At 38.1% G+C, this 21,892-nt stretch overlaps 2 protein-coding genes across 2 annotated transcripts in view; one reads left to right on the forward strand and one right to left on the reverse strand.

Moving 5' to 3' along the window:
• The window catches only part of LOC134823450 (sperm-associated antigen 1-like), a 99,050-nt gene that overhangs the window by 14,561 nt on the left and 62,597 nt on the right, over positions 1–21,892 (reverse strand). Inside the window, exons 4-5 of the mRNA XM_063834909.1 lie at positions 20,636–20,731; positions 20,333–20,424 (exon numbers count right to left, since the gene is read on the reverse strand). Of these exons, the coding sequence (XP_063690979.1) occupies positions 20,333–20,424; positions 20,636–20,731 (188 nt within the window). The remainder of the gene's footprint in view (positions 1–20,332; positions 20,425–20,635; positions 20,732–21,892) is intronic.
• On the forward strand, positions 102–20,133 carry LOC134823088 (transient receptor potential cation channel subfamily M member-like 2). The gene is made up of 25 exons (XM_063834436.1): positions 102–215; positions 410–562; positions 787–856; positions 994–1,113; positions 1,355–1,477; positions 1,614–1,749; positions 1,900–2,065; positions 2,213–2,353; positions 2,524–2,676; positions 3,193–3,384; positions 3,713–3,850; positions 3,958–4,131; positions 15,372–15,499; positions 15,985–16,073; positions 16,243–16,421; positions 16,523–16,783; positions 16,935–17,066; positions 17,195–17,380; positions 17,485–17,605; positions 17,877–18,049; positions 18,320–18,457; positions 18,586–18,852; positions 18,969–19,139; positions 19,458–19,610; positions 19,752–20,133. Exons 1-25 carry the CDS (start codon positions 102–104, stop codon positions 19,770–19,772), a joined length of 3,699 nt encoding a protein of 1,232 aa, XP_063690506.1. The 3' UTR covers positions 19,773–20,133.

Here is a 21,892-nt window from a genome sequence, read left to right on the forward strand (position 1 = left end):
CTACCATATAACTTGTATTTCATTGGAGCCGTTTTTGACGGCCATTTGACCGAAAAACCGTACTTTAACCAGTCTCGGTGATCTCCAACTACATTTTCACCATGTCAGACCTCTCAGCAGATGAGGAAGAGTTGACGGTGGAACTCATGATGAAGTCACGTGTTCATCATATTGATACAGAATCTGCTGTCACCTCTGACACACGAGCAAGCCAGGTTGGTTATAGTTAGGGTATATTGAGTTACAATCCTAATTTGACCTTGTGAATTTGTAAATTTGCAGTAGTTTTAGGTTTTGTAAGTTATTAGCCTCATGATGACACAATTAACAATTAACCAATGCAAACTTGACACAACCAATGTGCGTAAAAGTAGACATTACATTTTCTAATAAAGATCGTTCACCCCAGGAGGGTTTGGATGATGGTAGAAACATCACCTCCCTGTACCTCCAAAGACAGGAGTCAGATCTGGAGGGTGACAAGTTCAGGAAATACATGCAGAACAAGGACATATTCCGGAATAACAGAAAGAGGCAAATCTTTAAACAGGCAGAAAAAGAGGTACGACCTAGTCATTGCTTTGAAATTGTTTAAAATAGGAGAGAGATATTTTCACGGACAGGTTTAAATCTTGTTAATTTGAATTGTTAACTTGAATTGTTAACTTGAACTGTTAACTTGAATTGTTAACTTGAATTGTTAACTTGAATTGTTAACTTGAATTGTTAACTTGAATTGTTAACTTGAATTGTTAACTTGAATGGTGAACGTTACTGTATTTGTAGGGGGTGGAGAAAGTCGACTATACCCGTTACAGAAAAAGACTCTGCAGTGTAGGAATACCAACTACTAAAGGTAATTATCAAGAACAATCAAGCTAGGGTAGAACAAGTTTTAAACCTCAGATTTCGGAGACCACAAAACCACCCCTGTCTAATAGTACAATTTTCCAGCATTTTAATCTTGGGATATTTTAACTGGTTTACTTTCAGACGAGAACATATGTGGTTGTGGTCGAAGTATTAACGACATGTGTCACGGTTCCCACAAAAAAGAGGAAGAAGACCGGGGAACGTGGGATTTTAGGAAACATACCAAACTCAGTGTGACAGGTTCGTGGCAACATATATAATATACATAGTCGTAAAAGGGGCACGAACGTCTTCTCCACCCGCGTTGATCTTCTTAAAAGCATCGCCTAACTTTAGGGGATGGGGAGAGCCTTTTAAGATACGCAGTTCTGCTAAAGGCTGGAATGGGTAATGGTATATTCTGAGTACGTATTTAATGAATGCTTGCCAGAGTTTTGTTAAAGAAATGCAGGTTCAGTTGTGAAATAGATAACTTTTCCAGATGCGTATGGCAGGATATCTTTTGGTTCGGAGAGAAGAGCAAAGTACGTGAGGTTAGACTCAGATACTCCGGTATCTGACATATTTGAACTACTCACACAAGTCTACAGTCTACAGACCCCAGGTTAGATGGTCATTTTGTTTACCATTTCATTTCCAATATCTATTCACTGATGATGGGAGGATAAGTGAATCATACCCCATTTACATATCGTAACGTTTGTCCAGAAAATAATATACCATAAATATGTGCTTATCAGGCGTGATATTGTCGGTGGTTGGATCGCTAATGGGGTTTACTGTGTCACCTAAAATTGAGAAGATCATACAGCGTGGCATGATAAAGGCTGCAATAACAACTAATGGTTGGATCACTACTGCTGGTTTCAATGCTGGGTAAGATAACAAACCAAGACACTGCTGCTACACTAGTCCTAAACATAACATACAAATCTCACCATAGGAATATGTCAATATTCATCATTTTATTAATTGTGACCATAGCGATAATTCCTCAAAAGAAAATTACCACTGAATACATTTCAGTCACGTGATATCAGTAGGAGATGCTCTGAGAGCGCACAATCATAGTGTACCGTGTATAGGGTTCCCGTCGTGGGGGTGTTTGCCGGATAATGTGCAGGAGACACTGGTTGTGAAGGAGCAGTCTGTCAAGAGGGATGTTTATCAGTGCAGATATCCTAAACTTGAGGTTATCTCATTTTTTATAACTTAAAAAACACATTTTATATATTATATTCATCATATTACTTCATCTACGATCTATATTAAAGTAGAAAAGGTAATGTTGCAAATCAATGATCTCCACGATTGTGAGTTAGCAAATTTGTGATTTCAGATAGAACCAGGTTCATCAAGAGAGAACCTGAACGGTGACCACTCTCACTTCATCATCAGTGACACAGGGGCTGTGACGGACTGGGGTAGCGAGAGTTTTATGAGGACACAACTGGAAGCTTATCTTAAAAATGTCATGCACGTGAGTCACCATTTCCACAATCTATACTTTTTACGTCTTCACTCTATCAAGCGATAAACGTTTTAATGTCTATACCTATAATGTAATTCCCCGTCAACGTTGATATAATTCTTGATTTTGTTGGCAAAATTCCTCGATTTCCCCACCTACGATTAAATCCGTTTCCCCAGATTCCAGTGGTACAGGTGGTTATCCAAGGTGGACTGGGCGTGGCCCGACATTTACACGAGGCCGTCAAATCAGGGACCACGTCAGTCATTGTGTACGGTTCCGGAGGTGTTTGCGATTTGCTGGTGGATCTTATCCGGCATCACGACTCTTTGGTAGGTGATGGAATTTTAATTAAGTCGTATCGAATTTCAGCCGATTATGTGCATTTTTCTACGAGACAAATGATCTTTTATCAATTTTATTTATTAAAAAATGTTCGTATTATTATTGGAATTTGGAAACAAGAAAATTAGGGCTTTAGAAACAGTATTATATTGGGATATATTATCATTTGGTAAACTCACCAGTTATGGACATTGGTTCAAAACGGAGTATTAGTGAGTTAATTGTTTGGGAGTTTTCTATAATTTCCACCTAGTTTCTGCTGTTACCTAGCCTTTCTAACTCACTTTTGACGTTTATGTCTTTTTCATCTGGCTTTCGACGAACAAATTTACTGCTACAAATATCACGTGAGATCCACTTGAACTCTCATCAAAGTAAGCTTTAAAGTTCTCTAATCCTTGATCCAAAGCAAAGTTTTTTTCACTGAAAGCTAATAAATCATGATATCAACATATCACCGTGCCCTGGGCTCCCGTAACCAATACCTAACATTATCCTCCCAGGAAAATCTGCCGGACAAGCAGCTACATAACTTCAGTAGAAAGCTCCAGAACAAAACAAAGCTGCGCCGAAACAGCACGGTATCACCCGAGGAATCTGAAACGAGCTGCACGTGCTCAGCTAGGGACGGTGTGTCCTTTTCCTGTCCTGAGGTTGTGGGCTTGATGATAAACGCGGGCTTGACGAAAGAGGCAGTAAGTTTTGATTTTATTTAAGTTCGATTTAAAAATGTTATTGATTGATCGAATCTATTGATGGGAAACATAAGAAAACATATCATTTTAAACAGCAGTTCTAACTTGGGATGGGTACTAGCTGTTGGTTAGTATACACTGCACTGTTGACAAAACTCACAATCATAATGTTCTCGGGTATTATAATGTTCTCTGGGGAATACAACAATACCTTAGCTTAATTTTGTGCGGCGCACTCGCCCTCAACAAGTTTCGTGCATTATCGCGCGCAGCACCCAGTAGCCAAGGTATTATGGTATTATGGTATTGTAACAAACTCATGTTTCAGAGACAAAATCCAAGTTTTAAACTCCGAATAAAAGAGATGGTAACAACATATAGGGACTTCCTAATTCTCTTCGATATGGAGGATGAACATTACGATGGGCTTGATACGGCGTTACTGGAGGCTCTTGTCAAAGCACAGGTACATTTAGAATCATTCAGCTGTATTTCGAATTTACATATACGAGGAGGGCTTGGATGAACTTATATTAGGTAGACTACGTAGTTTTTTATTCTAAAAAAGGTTAGACCAAACTATCCCAGAACATGTCAGATGAAGCAACGAATGCAGGTAATATCCAGTTATCAGGCGTTCAGGTGGCACTTGGCTGGAACAGACCCGACTTTGCTGAGAAACTTCTAAATTCGGATTCCGCGAGCAAAGATGAGAAAGCACTGGGCTCCATCCTCATGCATGCTCTTGTGAGTTTTTTCTGTTGTTAACGATGACTCAATTATTAAAATTTGATAATATGGACAAACACTCAATCAGTTAATTCATTTTCGTAGTCCATTGCAGAACATTATATAATGTTCTGCAATGGACTACGAAAATGAATTAACTGTTTGAGTGTTTTATTAGCGAGTTTTTATTAGCGAAACTTTAAAAATAAAAAATGTATGTACTTTTGGCAAATAAAAAAGACAATGATTGCGCTACAATTTTAATTGTATCATAAACCATGTATACATAAACCAAGTATACATGTATGGTATAGTAGTATAGTAACACATTTTGTAATCCGTCAATTTTCTCAAAAAAAAAGGTTCAAAATATAAAAAACAGTTAAAAGTCTTCAAACATAATCATATTAATAAACACCAAACTTTTGTCCGAATATATTCATTTACCACTGTCAAATAAACAGATCACCAAGAACCACGATCCTTATTATCTTTGAGCCATTTCTGAAACACAGAAGAGTTGATATGAGCCTGTGCCATTTCTTGGGCCTCCTTAGACCACAGAGCGATATCACCTTTTCGTTTCCCACCCACCTCAGGCTTGTTGTGCTGATCTCGTAGCTCTACGATTGCCTTGCGCAGAGGCACATAATTAGGGATGTTTCTACCTTTTTTCTTCAAATCATCCAAAACGTTGATCCCTTCTTCGCATATTTTCCAGTTTTGGGCGTCCTCATTTTCCACCAACCTTTTATTCCACCCGTCACCGAGCTTGATTTGTGGATTTTTGCCAACATTGTGGATGTGCCATTGGTTGGCAGCTCCACCCAGATATTCAGGCATTATCTAAAGTATTGTAACTTCAAGCTTAAACAAGAAGAAAAACAAATCATGATGTCAGCAGAAAATAAATGCTGTTGTCTGTTAGCAACTTCTGTTTAGAATTTAAAGTCGACTGAATATTTAATCTGTTCAACAAAATATTTCCAAGAACTCAAAATATATAACAGAGCTTATACAATACGAAAAGTCCGGGTATGGTAGTGTTACAAAGGTGACCAATGTTTATATTAACATTGTGCGAATGGCAAATGACGTGTTCCGAAAGTTGTTGCTTTCGGAATGAGCAGGTTAATATTTGTGACCAGTAGTGGTAAAAATAGATATGCTGCAATAGGATGTAGATAGTGCGCAACTGCAAGTCATGTAAAAGCCTTTCAGTATGATTCATATCTGGTAGTAACTGATATTGGTAATAATGTGTTATCAGTACATCAGCTACTTCAACACAACACCTCGTAAGTCATTAGCGGTGCTCAGAAACGTCTCAGACGCCGATCCATATTTGACAGGTAAGTAAAGTTTTATAGAAAGATAGTAAGAAAAAAGATCTCAAGTAGATTGGAAGTGCACACTCAGGGTTCCTCGCAATCTATGTACTTGAGATAATTTTTCGATGAAATTTCAGTATGAAAAAGAGAAATAAGTGCCATAATTTCTTCTTTACAGATGAACAGAAGATTCCATAATCCGTAAAGTTCTCGTATTACCATTTATCAAGTACTCAAAGTTCAGGTCTTGCAGTGTAGCCGGCAACTTTTTTTAGTCACGTGATCGATCCCCTTGTTGTTAATTGTACAAAAAATTCTGTGGGAAAGATTGAAACTTGAAAGTGAGTCAAGGATTTGATTTCCCGTCAATATTTTCTGTATTAGCGCAGTGACATAACGCTGCCTGTTCGCCCCCTGCCCTTTTGGCGTCCCTCCCTAAAATCGAACAAATTAGATGATTTTAGAGGATACGCCGGTAAAATCTCTAAAAAAGTGTGTTTCTAGAGCAAACGCGCAGTTTTGCTAGTGCCGTAGTCAAGTTTTTCCGAATTTTCCCACATTCAAACGACGATTTGGCGCCTCCCCCCCCCCGCACAGCAGGGTCAGCGGGGCCCTTCGTTACGCCACTGTTTTGGCGAGAGATGTCGTCATACTACGCTGATATTGGTCCCTCAATCCCCTCTGCCGCATATATAATAATAATACAATATGGTAGAGGTCCGACTGTACTTTATCTTTTTATTAGAGTAGCAGAGTGTAGACTGTAGTTGAGTGTGCACTTCAATGTTCACAATTTTTGACCACACAGGGTCTTCCATTAGGTCATTCCAAAACAAAATCATCTAGGTACCCAATTTGTATCGCTAGTCCCAGTCCTACGGGCAAAATTTCTAAATTGCCCTCAGGCGTAAATTTGGGATTTTTGTATCTCGGCTTCTGAAGCACTTGAATGGACTTGAATCTTAGCTTAATATATAACCGCAATAGTCTTATTTTTATACAAGTTATAAAGCAATATAAGGTCTTAAGTGCTTAGTTTTTAAGGTATTCATGAAGAACTGTTTTTTGGCTCATCGCGGCCAAAAATACCACATTATTTTATATCTCAAGCTACTAAGATCGCAGAAACGTTTCCGATGTTGGAAAATGGTCGCAATGACCACATTAATATACTTATGAATCATAATATGCCTGCTACTCTAAATTTGTGATGTCTATTTTGCTATTTTAGTTTTTTATTTTAATAGCTCGTCGCTCGACTTAACACAAATATTTTCTACGTTTATAAATAAGGTATGGAGTTGGAACCAGCAGTTAACGTCAATGCAAAAATGGAACCTTCATCAACTGAAACTACATTTAACGATTCAGATGGAACAGAAAAGACGTTATCTACAAGTAAAAAAGGAGGACTATCATTTCCGGAGGACGTCTCACCGACTGACGATAAAAGTCCAGAAAACATTCTTGCTGCACACAATGACAATCTCAAGCCGTTTATTCAAGAAGATCTCTCCGATATTATGACATGTCTGTCCGATATGCGAAGTGAGATCTCACTGAAGCAGGATACGGTGAAAACTAAGTTAGAATTAGTAAAAAGAATTGCAGCCGTGGAAACACATCTAAAACTTCAAAATGACACCGAAGAGAACAACATGGAGTCCTACTGGAACAACGCAGCGGAAGACCCCGGCAAAACCCCGCTTGTGAAAACGAGAACTTCACAGTTCACACAAATGTGCACTTCTACCCTTGACAACTAAGATATCGCTTATAGTCCTGTGTTTATTCAATTACCTTGATACAGTAACTGATGTGGTAACTGCTGTTGGTATGTTTAGAGACAGGAAATATGTTTTAGGGTCACTGTCTGTGATTGTTCTGATAGTAGTTGGTATCTTGATACCCTTCACCACGATATCATACAGACAACGTGCGGACAATCCCGAATATTTCCGACAGAAATGGTCATGGAGAAGTATATTAGCTCTCTTCACAATGTCCTCGACGCAGTACCTCATTTGGAAGAAATTTATCATAGACCATGCAGACATGAAATATGATGGAATATGTCAAAGTTATAACAGAAAAAAATGTAGATCAAGGAAGTGCAGCAACATTAGACACCAATTGATACGGATGTATTTCGCTGTCATAACAGAAACTTGTCCTACAAATCTTAAATTCAGCTCCTGATTATTTGTCCCCTGTTGGTGAAGTGAATGATTTTTTGTATTACTCGAGACTTCTATCTTTTTTGATAACTGTGATTTCCCTTACTCGGTCATGTACTGCATATGAGTTTATCAGGTTTGAGCTTAAACTTGAACACTTTAGTTTCAGCTCGATTGGGAAAGGCTGGAAGGCACTTTACCCTCAAACATGGTTGTTGTTTGTGGTTCACTCAACTGCTATTGCAAGTATGGTTCTCCGAGTTATGTTCCTCATGGTCCTGGTGAATCACGACTTCTCTCAAGAGATCACATCCGGACCATGTTTCCTCTCAACAGCACTGAAAGTTATCAGATCGCAATCCAAAACAAGCTGTTATTTTGAGACCAAAGTAGCATGGCTCCTCTTTCTCTACGTGATGGCTAACTTCTTTTGTGTCAGGATGTTGGGACTGCAGATCGTTAAATGGTGCAGTCTGAAAACTTCTCTGAAGAACATCGAACACGTCGGGTCACGTGTTCGTTATATACTGGTCCACTTTGTCAAAGATTGGTTTGTTTCAATGGGTTTTTATGTAGATTATTTTCTTCTACAACGGAACTTCATGTGGGATATATCTTCATGTGAACCATATCTTCCATACGCACGTTCCATTAAGTTCACATTACAGATCTTACCTTCTCTGCTGCAGGCGGCAGCTACAGGGACCTTCGCAGTCTTATTCTACATGATGTCAATAAGAGGCGAACAATTTAAAAATACTGATCTACGGATCGCTCCACTATATTTGGCCCTTGCAGGTCTTGGAAATGAGGTAATTCACCTGTTTAGTTTAGTTGTCATGGTGTACAGGGCTGGTCCACAACATCGGCAATCTCTTTCTGATGAGAAAATACTAGACGTTTTGATCCGGATGAATAAGATTGATAGTGCAATTGACATAACTTGTTCAAAGGATGCTAAAGAAATCATCAGCGAGGTAATTGACAAGGATGCAGGTTTTGACGTTTATCGGGAGGATATTCGAAAACATTTAATGATGATGGCCGAGAAATGTGATGGTATAATTCAAACCGGATCAATGTCCAACTGGATACTAGGAAACGCCTGAACCGTTTGCTACACCGTAAAACTAAAGAAACCGGACCACAATTTTGTTTGCTAATCTGAGCTTCTTGAAAAACATCGAATTATGTCTTGTCGACTTGAAACGATGATCCAAACATCCGAATATCTTACTATATATAAACTATAAAGCGAGACGATATATATATGTATATATATATATAATATATATGTATATGTATATCTGTACCATTTTACTGATACCACGGCATAAACTTTAACACGACTTTCGGCAAAAACCGTAAAAGATATACAACTTAAACTTTTTTGACTGGTTCAAATGCTTTAATGGCCTTCAAATCAGCATGAAAAAATAAAAAATTGGTCAAGGAATAAGAATTTAAAAACGCGAATTAAATAGGTAATAATTATTTTAGTCTCTCGAGCCTTGACACCACTTTAGGGTTAGACGGGTTCCTGCTAGTAATAATAACTCGATCCCAGGACAGTGCAGTGCTGTTATTTAACAATAAATCTTTCGTCCCAAAAACCGCGTTATTGAGGGAGACTACTTATATTATTAACCGCTCGCCCAAATTAAAAAAGAATTCTTGGATTATATCTTGTAGACTTTAAACGATCCAAACATCCAATATTATTTTAATGCAAGGACCAGGTCATTGCTCTACCCATTTAATGGGGAAATTATTGCGGAGTGATATTGTGGTTAGATTCGCTAAGTCAGAGATTTCCACAGTTAATATATTGCAGCTCAGTGTCTTGAACACGTCATTGGTATAAGCGTGTTCAAACAGAGTCACTCTGTGATCACTGATCAGTAATACGCGTGGATACTAGCTGTACGAAACCGTATCTTTCTAGGACAGCGATTAGGTTTTGATTGGCAAGGTCTTTGTCGTATTTAATTAAATCAACATTCACATGCCTCCAGAAAGCACGATGTGCTTTCGAGAGTGTTTTTCTAAGCTTCTTAAGACATTATCGAGAAGATTTGGTAAATTTGGGTTTTATTGTACATATAAAACTAGGACCTTTCGCCACACCGTAACGAAACTGGACCACAATTTTTATTTACCAATCTGAACTTCTTGAAAAATTTCGAATTATGTCTTGTGGACTTTCAACGATCCAAATATCGAATCTTACTTCTAACCATGGTAGTGTCTGAGCCAGTGTTAGTTAGTTTGTTGTGAGATTATATTATAATTTTGGTGTGTTATAGTTTTTGCAGCACTTTTCAATGGAGTCTTATTTCAGTACGTTATATATGTTTAATAATAATATTTGTGTTCGTAATTTTTGCCAAAAAACTGATTAATAAGTTCTTCAGTGGTTCTGATGAATATTTTGTTACTGAGAAATATATTAATCTACAGAAACCCTTCCCATTAAGACGTCGTACTACTTGTCCAACAGTTATAAAGCCGCTAGAAGATATAGTGAAATTCCGTTAAATCCTCTATGATATAGGTTCATTAATTGAAATTATTCGCCGATCTCTATTCTCTATCTCATTACTTTATTCATTTCCATTGGAGAGGCTATTAGAATTGTAGACGGTGGACAATGGCTAATAAAAGGCACATTGCGTACCTTAAATGGTGTAGATTTTAATAGTAATGATCCCGGGCTGGTAAAAGCGTGTATATAATCACCAACTAGCAGATTTACATATAGAGGGGAGTTGATCTTGACATCGTCAAATTCTTCTAGTCTATATGTATATGGACCATGCTAAATTATGTAAATGCGGTTCTATCAAGGAGTTGTCCGTTTTACATTTCCAGTGTTCCGTTATTCCGGTCTGTGGGTTCTTATTTGTGCCTTTTTTGAGCCCCACCATGATCTTAAGCAGCTACACTAAGGTAGGCTACAATGACTAATACCATTCCCAGACAGTATTAAAATAGCTCAAATGTGGTTCTCCTCACAAGCTCGGCTCTCCTCGCTAGCTTTACTCTAACTAGCACTCCTCTCAGCTAACATAATGGTGGTTAACGTTTCCTGTATGGGCTATTTTAAGGGGCATGTATCATTATATGCGCTGGCTTTGCGTGTACTACACGCTATGTAGCCTTATCTGTTGATCGTGAACTGTATTTTTTTGTATCATATCACGCTGTTTGTACATCCACGGCAGGAAAATGCTTCATGCCTGTTTATACATGAATTAAACTTGACATGATGCAATGAGCATATTATTTGGAACATATTCTAAAACTAAATATAAACATACTAAGTAAGGCTCGCATAGCTAACAATTTAAATTAAAAATGATTGATTTTTATCTGAATTATAATCGTAATTATATGATGGACCCGGATGTGACATAATAACATATACAAATTTGAGGTTAAAACAATTTCAATTCCATTCTATGCATCCGTCTTTGAATTGAATCCGAAATTTGTGTAATTGTTGTTTTTAAGTATATGCCATGCAATTATGTTGGATAATTTAGTAGTGGTAAATCCTGAACGCAAGTTTTGGGCTTACACCAGCGGTTACCTTGACTACGATAATCGTTTAGGTAAAAAGCTTAGGAAGAAGGGATCTGCCCGACTTTGATATGCTTATTATCAGAAATACTGTATAACACTCTTCTCCTACCCATTTCTACCACCATAGCCATTACCGCCATCTTCCCTTCATATTCTAATTGTTTTAAGAGGTTTTGTATGAGAAGGAAATGTATGCTTTTATAAAGCCGCTCGACCCATGAATAACCACATAACGTCTTCGCAAATAATTCGTATCTAAATGTGCATTGTGCATATTATGTTTGGTGCCTTGTATACGCTTGCAATTGCATCTGTAGAAATGAAATGTTTATTGTTCCAATACTTGAACTGTTTTGGTATCTAAAGTTTCTTTTCGCAATTTAGTATCACTAGCAGGAACCCGTCTAACCCTAAAGTGGTGGCAAGACTCAAGAGACTAAAATAATTATTACCTATTTAATTCGCGTTTTTGACACCACTTGGGGGTCCAAATTTTGGGCTCTAAAACTCCTATTTCTTGGCCAATTTTTTATTTTTCCATGCTGATTTGAAGGCCATTAAAGCATTTGACCCAGTCAAAAAAGTTTCAGTTGTATATCTTTTACGGTTTTTGCGGAAAGTCGTGTTAAAGTTGATGCCGTGGTGTCAGTAAAATGGCACGGATAAATAAATATATATATATATATATATATATATATCGTCTCGCTTTATATATAGTAAGATTGTAATTAATAAATTAGTTTCTTTTTAAGCTGAGTATGCAATAATCGCATATTAATATTTTAATTTTTATCGGCCGTTAGTGTTGAGATTATAGCAGCGCAAATTATTGCCGATATATAGACATAGTAATTGTTGATGAACATTCTGAGCAAATTTAAAATTCCAATAGAGTCCAGGCAGAGATAATAAATATTGCTGTTATGAAAGAGTTTCTTATTCTGGTTCTTGCTCTAGTGTCGGAAACAGGTAATACACTTATAAACTTATATAAACTTTTAATAAAGGTGAAGTCTTAACACCCAATAAGAAGCTCGTAAAGATGATTTAACATTAAAAGACACAATAGTGACAATAAAAATAAGCTCCCATCATTTCAGCAGCTGAAATAAAATGCATCCAGGGATCTGATCCGACAGCAGAAGCAACAGAATGCAGTGGAGCAACAAAATGTTCACAACCAAAGTTCACCGACTACCAGGGCTTTTCTTCAGATGTCCAGTATGCCTGTGGTGAATGTGGAGCAAATAAGGCGGAAACTTGCAAAGACTGTGATGGAAAAGCTGATGAAGCCTGCAACACGATGAGTGAAACTTTGGGCGCAGACTTCCAGTGTTATTCGCACACCTTCAACAACGAGTTGAGTAAGTTTGAGGTAGACGCAGACAAGAAAACTTGCAAAAGGTTGACTGATAGTCTAATTCTTTGCAATCATCCTTCGTCTACAGCCACAAAGACCTCCTACACCAACACAAATGGCTGTGGTCCCTGTAAAGGAGACACGAAGGATCAAGGTTGTACGGAGTGCAGCACAGATTCCTGCAACAAGACCCCAATCAAGTGTGTCCAGGGTGATGATGGTTCTGCTGCTGCCACCGACTGTGCAGATAACACAGCCACAATGTGTTTTAAACCGAAGTTTAACGAATATACCGGATTTTCCGACGTGAAGTATGCCTGTGGTACATGTGCTGGTGGAACAAAAGACAGTGCTTGCGAAGAATGTGCTGGTGAAACTGATGACGGTTGCAACAAGCCTGTTAGTGTTGGCGTTGATTTCAAATGTTATTCGAATGAATTTTCTGATACAGATAACAAATTTGTTGAGAAATCTGACCAAGCAACTTGCAAAAGATTGAGTGGAACCGACATAGTCTGCAACAAACCATCTTCTACTGCCACAAAGACCTCCTACACCAACAAAAATGGATGTGGTCCCTGTAAAGGAGACACGAAGGATAAATACTGTACGGAGTGTAACAAAGCTTCCTGCAACAAGACCCCAATCAAGTGTGTCCAGGGTGATGATGGTTCTGCTGCTGCCACCAACTGTGCAGATATCGATCACAGCCACAATGTGTTCCAAACCGAAGTTTAACGAATATACCGGTTTCTCTGACGTGACGTATGCCTGTGGTGCATGTGCTGGTGGAACAAAAGACAGTACTTGTGAAGAATGTGCTGGTGAAACCGATGACGGTTGTAACAAGCCCGTTAGTGTTGGCGTTGATTTCAAATGTTATTCGAGTGAATTTTCTGATACAGATAGCAAATTTGTTGAGAAATCTGACGAAACAACTTGCAAAAGATTGAGTGGAACCGCCATAGTCTGCAACAAACCATCTTCTACTGCCACAAAGACCTCCTACATCAACACAAATGGCTGTGGTCCTTGTAAAGGAGACACGAAGGATCAAGGTTGTACGGAGTGCAGCACAGATTCCTGCAACAAGACCCCAATCAAGTGTGTCCAGGGTGATGATGGTTCTGCTGCTGCCACCGACTGTGCAGATAACACAGCCACAATGTGTTCCAAACCGAAGTTTACCGATTATACCGGATTTTCTGACGTGAAGTATGCCTGTGGTGCATGTGCTGATGGAACCAAAGACAGTACTTGTGAAGAATGTGCTGGTGAAACTGATGACGGTTGCAACAAGCCCCTTAGTGTTGGCGTTGATTTCAAATGTTATTCGAATGAATTTTCTGATACAGATAACAAATTTGTTGAGAAATCTGACCCAGAAACTTGCAAAAGATTGAGTGGAACCGCCATAGTCTGCAACAAACCATCTTCTACAGCCACAAAGACCTCCTACACCAACACAAATGGCTGTGGTCCCTGTAAAGGAGACACGAAGGATAAAGACTGTACGGAGTGTAACAAAGCTTCCTGCAACAAGACCCCAATCAAGTGTGTCCAGGGTGATGATGGTTCTGCTGCTGCCACCAACTGTGCAGATGTCACAGCCACAATGTGCTCCAAACCCAAGTTTACCGAGTTTTCTGGTTTTTCCGACGTGACGTACGCCTGTGGTTCATGTTCTGGTGGAACCAAAGACAGTACTTGTGAGGAATGTGCTGGTAACATTGGTGACGGTTGCAACAAGCCTGTAAGCATTGGAGCTGATTTCAAATGTTACACCTACCAATTCGATGACACCAAAAAGAACTACAGCCAGATAGATACGACCTGCAAGCGATTGGCAAACACCAAAATCGTCTGCAACATGCCAGCTACCAAAGACATCACTGCCGATAAGTACTCCAACACAAACGGATGTGGAACATGTTCTGAGACACTAAGAAAGAGGAAACATGCAAGGAATGTACGACTGATCTTTGCAACAAGTTGGACATGAGCAGGGTAATGAGTGTCCACATCACATCTCTTCTCATTCCTCTTCAAGCCCTACTTTACCTTCTTCTCTAAACGGTAAAATACACTTTTAAAAAAGCAGAGATACTACCGAGACCAGTCTTAGAGGAGCAAAGCTGTAATGCGTGTAAAAGAATAGTTTAATAGAGAGACTATAAAAACACAGATTATCGTACAAGGAACGTATCTTAATAATTGTATGACTATATTCATTCCTGGTACATTAGGAATAAGATGTAACTGTCTTTAAAAAGTTCGATTTACATTTTGATTTCCATTCCACAATTTATTATTAGTTCATATTTTTATCATTTTATTTTGCAAACAATTTTTATTATGTGCTGTGCAGCTATAATGTATTCGATGTTTTATTTTATGATTCAATCAGCTGATAAAAATTTCTAGACTTTAATTTTGAAAAAAAAAGAAGTTACTTCTGAAGAAGCACATTAAAAGGAATAAAAGCTATTAAATTAGATATGATTGAAGACCATCGATATTTCACTTGCCACAAGACAGAACACTATAGAATAGGATCAAATGGAAATGTTTGGGGAGAGGGCTAACGTTCACCATATTCGCATTTCGCTTTTTGAGGTTTCCGGCATGACTGGCCAAAATGGAAAATGTGACTCTAAAGTTTGATAGTAGGGTTATCAACTAAGAATTCTGCTCGTCTCAAATTTCATCGCAAATTATACACAGTTCCTACAATTTTCCCCCTTTAGGTCGCATTCCAAAGATAACTAAATAAAAATAAATCTCTAACCACTGAATGTTGTGCAGGCGTGGAACCTATACGACTTCACGGAGCTGTTGCTAGCACACGGAGCGAGTGTACCCATGGTGGCAGCTAACATGATCCTCTTATACGGCAGTACCAACAACGTAGACCATCTCAAACGTTACGCCAGGTTTACAGAAATGTTATTTAATTAATGTATTAATGGAGAAATGTTATTTAATTAATTTTAAACAACCAAACTGTCCACATATGCAAACTGGGTAGGGTAGATGAATCTGTGCGTTTCGACAATTATTATTTTCCACCACACAGTTGAAGTATTTGAAGAAGTATTGATGATAAGTCGTAATCATGAAAAGTTTAAAAAATGCTAGTTTGAATTCATGAATACCCCACTTTTTATGAATACGACTTATTCACGATTAAATTTATTTTATATCACAGGGAAAAGACTTATCGTGATTAACTAAGGAAAAATCAAAATACTGAAGTATCCTTTTTTAATAATTAGCGATAAAGGGTATCTTGATTTAAATTTAAAAGCGAAAATGTGTCTTCATAATCAGACTCAATTTAAGCCAAAACTCTAAATTTGTCTTCTTTTCGTAGAATGAATAAAAATACCATAAAAAAGAAGGATGCTTATATCGCTAGGTACCACTTGGGAAGTTCACAACAAAGCGAGGTTAGCCTGAACGATAAAAGAACAGTGGATAGAATGATAGACAGACTCAGTGGAACACGTCAGTTTACATTCATTTCTTTCTGGGCCAGAAAAACATTTTAGTCTTTAGGTTGAAAAATAAGGCGGTTTTTAGGTAGTTTAGCTTCTGCTATTGAAGTGTAGTAAATTCTTTGCATTCCAAGTTAAAATTGGTAATTGAGAGTCAACCATGATCCTATAAATTGCAGAGTACAGCTTCAACTCTAACGTTTCAAATGAGAGTGATCCCTACTTCGAGCTGATGGTATGGGCAGCTCTCTCTCTCTACCCGGAAATAGCAGAGCTGATGTGGAGCAACACTCAGGAACCTATTAAAGGGGCGCTTTTTGTTCTGATGATTTTACGGAAACTGCAGAAATCTAAGAAGGTAATGTAGGAGTATTCGGGTAAGATGCAGCGCATTTTTGTCTACATAACGTTTGTACTAACAAAGATTGGCAACGTTGTCATTTGAATTACCTTTTACAGGTCATAATAACAAACCACGAAAAGGAAACAATCCAATTCATGAGGAAAAGATTCGAACGTTTGGCGATTGACATCATGGATCTACTCCATCAAAACTGTGACCTCTTACTCCGGGAAAAGGCAATCAAAAGTGGTTGGGAAAGGTTAAACGCCATGACTTACATTGATATGGCTTACGTGTGTAAAGCTAAAGATTTTGTAGCTCACCCAGCATGCCAAGAGCTCCAAGACAAGAGATGGAAGAGAGGACTCACTTCGGAGGTAAGCAAATCAGCGAAATCCTAAGAATGTTTTTGTCTATTTCAATAGAATGCCCATAATACTAATAGGAATCTTGATCTGACCACATAGATACGATTCGGTAATTCTGATCCAAAGCATTTCTTCTTAGTCGAATCCGGAATCTTTTCAGGTTGGATTCTTCACGACTATTTTGGTGTTTCTATGTCCCTTCCTAGTGATGAGTCCTCTTGTAACGATTAAACTGAAGTGGACAGAAACAGAAAATTACGGTGTCCTCATTAAATTTACTAGGAAATTCAAGGTTAAACTCTTTCTTTTGTTAATGCTATGTAGAAATGCTCTATAGATACAAGTGTGAACATTAAATAATGCACTTTCCGTAGAAGCATTTTATAGCAAAAGAAAATAACTAAACGTTTCATTACCCAGGCATTCTGCACGAGTCCAAGTGTAAAGTTCTGGATGGAGGTAGCAATGTACGTTCTATTTATCACATACCAATCCTACGTCATCCTGGCTAAAGTGGGTAGACAAGGTGACATGTGCACTTTCAATACCGAGAAAGTCATCCACTTCGTTTGGTTCGCTATGCTTCTCATCGACGAGTTCATTCAGGTTGATTTTTATTTGAAATTTAACGATAACATTGTTTCTTGATATCTGTGAAACTTGCATGGATTCATTGCATCGGTTACCAAGGTGAATGGAAGATATTTCAGGCAGTGAATGCTGGACACTTTTTTGGATGGTTCCACGTTATCTGGAACAAGATAGATGCAATGATGTACATGGTTAACACACTGGGACTCATTTTAGTTAACATTCCTGCAAAATCAAACGGTAAGTCGACCCATATTTAAACGAATGTTTTTGGTTTTTTTAAACCGTCAAGACAGTCCATTGGAAATCAAGGATGTTTCATTTAGAGGATATGACCCATAAACTGCAGCTTTTATTCCTTAAATTTAATAATTGATGCCAAGTCCCGAGGGAACATTTTTTTACAACAATCTGTTAATCGTTGTTAAGTATAATACGTTTTCGTATGCCGTACGTTTATAAGATACGCTACGTACTTGAATCTGTTGTCTTACTCATCATTATCATCCAGGAGACGCAGACATTGACTCTTGCAAGATTGATGACAACAGCTATGACATTGGAAGAGTGCTGCTGTCAGTATCATCTATAATGTTTGTACTAAGACTGATTCACATGTTCATATCTGACAAGTATCTGGGACCTACTGTGTTGATGATCAATAAAATGATGAAAGATTTTAGGGTATGTTCTTGTTTTTGAACAGGTAAGTTCTGCCCTTTTAAGACCAATTCTGCGTTTCAAGCGTCATCAAAATATGGTTTAATTCGCGCTCTATCGTCATCTGCAACTAACCAGGCTTCCTTTTAGAAATTGAGTTATTATTATTACATTCATACCACTGTTAATTGATAGCTTGTTTGAAAGAGGTGAATCAACTGTTATTTATGGGGGCGCGGATTGCCAACCTGCGACTTGCCAGTTATACCCGATGAACAACTTATATTCCCCCAGGTTTTCTTAACGATGTTCTTTATGGTGCTCATAGCATTTGGAGTAGGATATGCGGTAGTGCTGACTGAACCAGAAGATTTTACAAAGGAGCAAACCCCAACTATGATAGGCGGCATATTCTTTTACACCTTCTTTCAGGTCTGTTTTTTAAAGTTCAAAGTCTGGCTCAAAATAGTGGTCAGTCACATGTTATGCAGACGTCCAATCAGACTTTCGACTGAAATCTCAAAATTCAAGCCTAAATCCTAAAACAACATTCCCGTTAGATGTACGGAGAGTTATTCGTTGATGATCTGGGTTCTAATTCTGCAGAAGGATCAACATATTTCCCGACCAAATCCGCGTCCGACACAGACGAGAGTTCACGAAGCTCACTCCGCAGAGGCGTGGTGATAGCACTAGTAGGCATTTACATGGCCATTGTGGTCCTGATGCTGGTCAACATCCTTATTGCTATGTTCTCGGATACTTACAGTAAGATCAAACAGAGACAGGAAGTCATCTTCAAGTTTCAGAGGCTGGAACTTCTTATGGTTAGTGATATCGGTAACTTTTCAAATTTAAAAGAGGCGGTTTTTAGAGAATTTAGATATATAATACAATATGTAGTAAGTGGATATTTAATTATATAAATTTGAAAAATTAACAGGAAATGGAGAATAGTTACCTACCTCCACCTTTCTCGATCATTCACATTATTGTGGGACACATCGTGGACAAGAAGCAAGCAAAACGTGACCAGAGCAACCGTCACGCGCATGATCAGGACAACAAGTGGTTTGACACTGTCATACGCTCCGCTATTATAGACTGCCTAGAGGTTTGTTATAGACAGCCTAGAGGTATATTATAGACAGCCTAGAGGTATATTACAGACTGCCTAGAGGTATGTTATAGACTGCTTAGAGGTTTGTTATAGACAGCCTAGAGGTTTGTTATTGACCGTTTAGAGGTTTGTTATTGACCGTTTAGAGGTATGTTATAGACAGCCCAGAGATTTGTTATTGACCGTTTAGAGGTTTCATCACTCCTTTACCTCAACTTTATACTGTTGAGATGATTTTTTCCGTGATTTAAGGGAGGTTATTAACTTCGATTTGAAGAGTAATCACTAATAATTTTACCTCGTTTTTATCAGGACTACCTTAAAATCAAGCGACAAAAGGAGGGATCAGAAGTACAGACGCTTTTACAAAACAACACGCGGTATCTCAAGGAAAGGGTTAAACAACTCCAAGTTTACATGGAGAACATGAACTTCAACATGCAGAGTGGCTTCGTAGAATTACGAGTGAGTCCACAGTTAAGATAGGCGGATTTTTGGAGTTATTGAAAGTTATCAAACCCAGTATTAAAACCGAAGTAGATGAATTTAATACCCTTCAATTTGATCTAAGATAACCAGAAATCTGACAAAAACTTCCATTTTCAGAATTTTATAGGCACTGAGTAGAAGACCAGGTCAAGAAGAGTACCCGTAGCATCGTAGCTCTTTGCTGATGGAACCAATTTTTAACGTCGAACTCTAAATTTAGTCAGAATTGATTTCTTTAAGCTAAAGATGATGAACGAATTTTACCAATGAACAAAACAGAATGGGATCACAATTCGGACAGTATCTTGCGCAAGTTATATTTTAGACGTTATTGTACCATAATTATTTTCACAGGTTTAATTTTGTAGCTATTTCAGAGTAAACATTGTATATATTTTTTCAGCTGTTCTATTGTTTTTGTAATGTGTTGACAGATTAAGCTATCTAACTTTTTAGAAGGTATCGTACTATTATTTTAATTTTCACTATAATTACAGATAACATCAACGATTTTCTTGGCTCTTGGACCCGAACTGAACCACAAATTCTACACATTTCATCATATATTGTATGAAGTATCACCAATCGGAGCCACATACATTGTAGAGCAAACATCGACAACCAGCCAAAAACCCACAACAAATCAGACGGAATGATAAAGATATAAAAGTACAAACAGCATCAGGTAAAACACAAACCTGTCCCAAGCTCTGTAATCGTAGGAATTTATCCTATCAGGATTAGCTTTGTTCTCGGCTTTCTCTTCCTCAGTTAGTCTGTTCGAATCAACCTGAAACCAAACACATGCAGGCAACCGAAAATATATCCATTAACTTGTGTAATTACTTCTAGATATCAAAAAACCTTTTCTGCAAACGAATCAATAATATGAATTTGTTCACCCCCCCACTTATTTGATACAACAGATATTTGTATTTTCTTATTCATCAATAAACCATTCCGAGCCATGTCATGGTATCCCCTCTGGTAACCACACTTACATTGCCAGTCTGCCGAACTTCAGGTAACGCAGTGAAGGTGAGGTTCTTACTGTTCTTCAGGCTGTTATCTCGCTCGTTCATGTTGTTCAACCAGTCCTGAGATGCGACGATAAAGTAGATTGTATGGCAAAACTGATTTGTGTTTTAAATTGATATTACTATTAGCTCCATGTCGTGTAAATGTTTCGTTGTAAAATGTAAATAACGTTTATTTTTTCCATCATGACCCGATGGGCGGTTGTGGTGGAAAAAGGGGCACACCGTGTGCACTGTGCACACGTCATCGTAAAATTGTTTGGTAGAACACACAGTTTCTTTCGATTCCGTTTTTATCATTCCAGTAAGGTTGCAAAGATAAGCTCAAGCAATTTAATTTTTGTTAAATACTACCCGCCAGTATTTGTTGATTAATATGGGTAATGCGGGTTTTCCAAAAAGAAAGAAAAGAATGAGGTTAAAACAATTGATCGCTTTTACGATAAATTAAAATATAGCAGATTGAATCCGTTCTTGGGTCACATACCACATTCTTAAATTTGTCTTGACCTGACTCTCAAAAAGAAATGAAAACGAAACACCATCTGATTCAGCAGATTCAATACAGCACAAAATATGAATTTTAACTGTTGAGATAAGTTTGTAGCAGCGAATCAGTCTTTTTATCTACCAGCTACTGGCTATCATAAAAGATGGAGTTTTTTGTGCATTTTCCGTTGTAAGATGTTTTGGTCGTAGGTTGGTCATTCTCAATCTTATGGGTCATCTTCATCCCAGTCGAATCATTCCTCGCTTTGTATTTGTAGAAACATTTTTGGATCCAGATCCGGAACTTCGGCATAAAACTAAAATACAGGATAGGGTTGGCCGTAGCATTTAGAGCCGTACAAAGCCGATAGCCAACAAAGAACCCGTACCACGACATAAACGGGTTTAACAGTCCGGGCCAGTACTCAATCCAAGTGAAAACGTTTTGAAGCATTTCCGCGAGAAACAGCGGGAGATTGCACATCAGAAATACTGCAGTGAAGATGGATATCGTAACTGAAACCTTTCTAAAGTCCTTGTTGCCGGTCCTGGTTCCCTTCAGCAGAGTTGTTACAGTCAGAGCAAAACTACAAAACACCGTGGTTGAAACAAGGACCACAATGATCAGGTTGAGAAAAACAAAAGTGGTGTACCTCCAGTCCTCCACGTTATTGACTGTAACACACGATGCAACTTGCCGGATGTAACGGTAACTCAGCACACCAGTACCAG

This window comes from Bolinopsis microptera, chromosome 11 (assembly GCF_026151205.1).
Source record: "Bolinopsis microptera isolate Bmic1 chromosome 11, MBARI_Bmic_1.0, whole genome shotgun sequence".
NCBI lineage: Eukaryota > Metazoa > Ctenophora > Tentaculata > Lobata > Bolinopsidae > Bolinopsis > Bolinopsis microptera.

Bases quoted from the DNA above. Each gene is read 5' to 3' on its own strand.
- LOC134823088 (XM_063834436.1), top strand. From the start codon at position 102: ATGTCAGACCTCTCAGCAGATGAGGAAGAGTTGACGGTGGAACTCATG. The intron at 2,354-2,523 runs GTGAGTCACCAT...CCGTTTCCCCAG, and splicing joins ATCTTAAAAATGTCATGCAC to ATTCCAGTGGTACAGGTGGT. The intron at 4,132-15,371 runs GTGAGTTTTTTC...AATGTTGTGCAG, and splicing joins CCATCCTCATGCATGCTCTT to GCGTGGAACCTATACGACTT.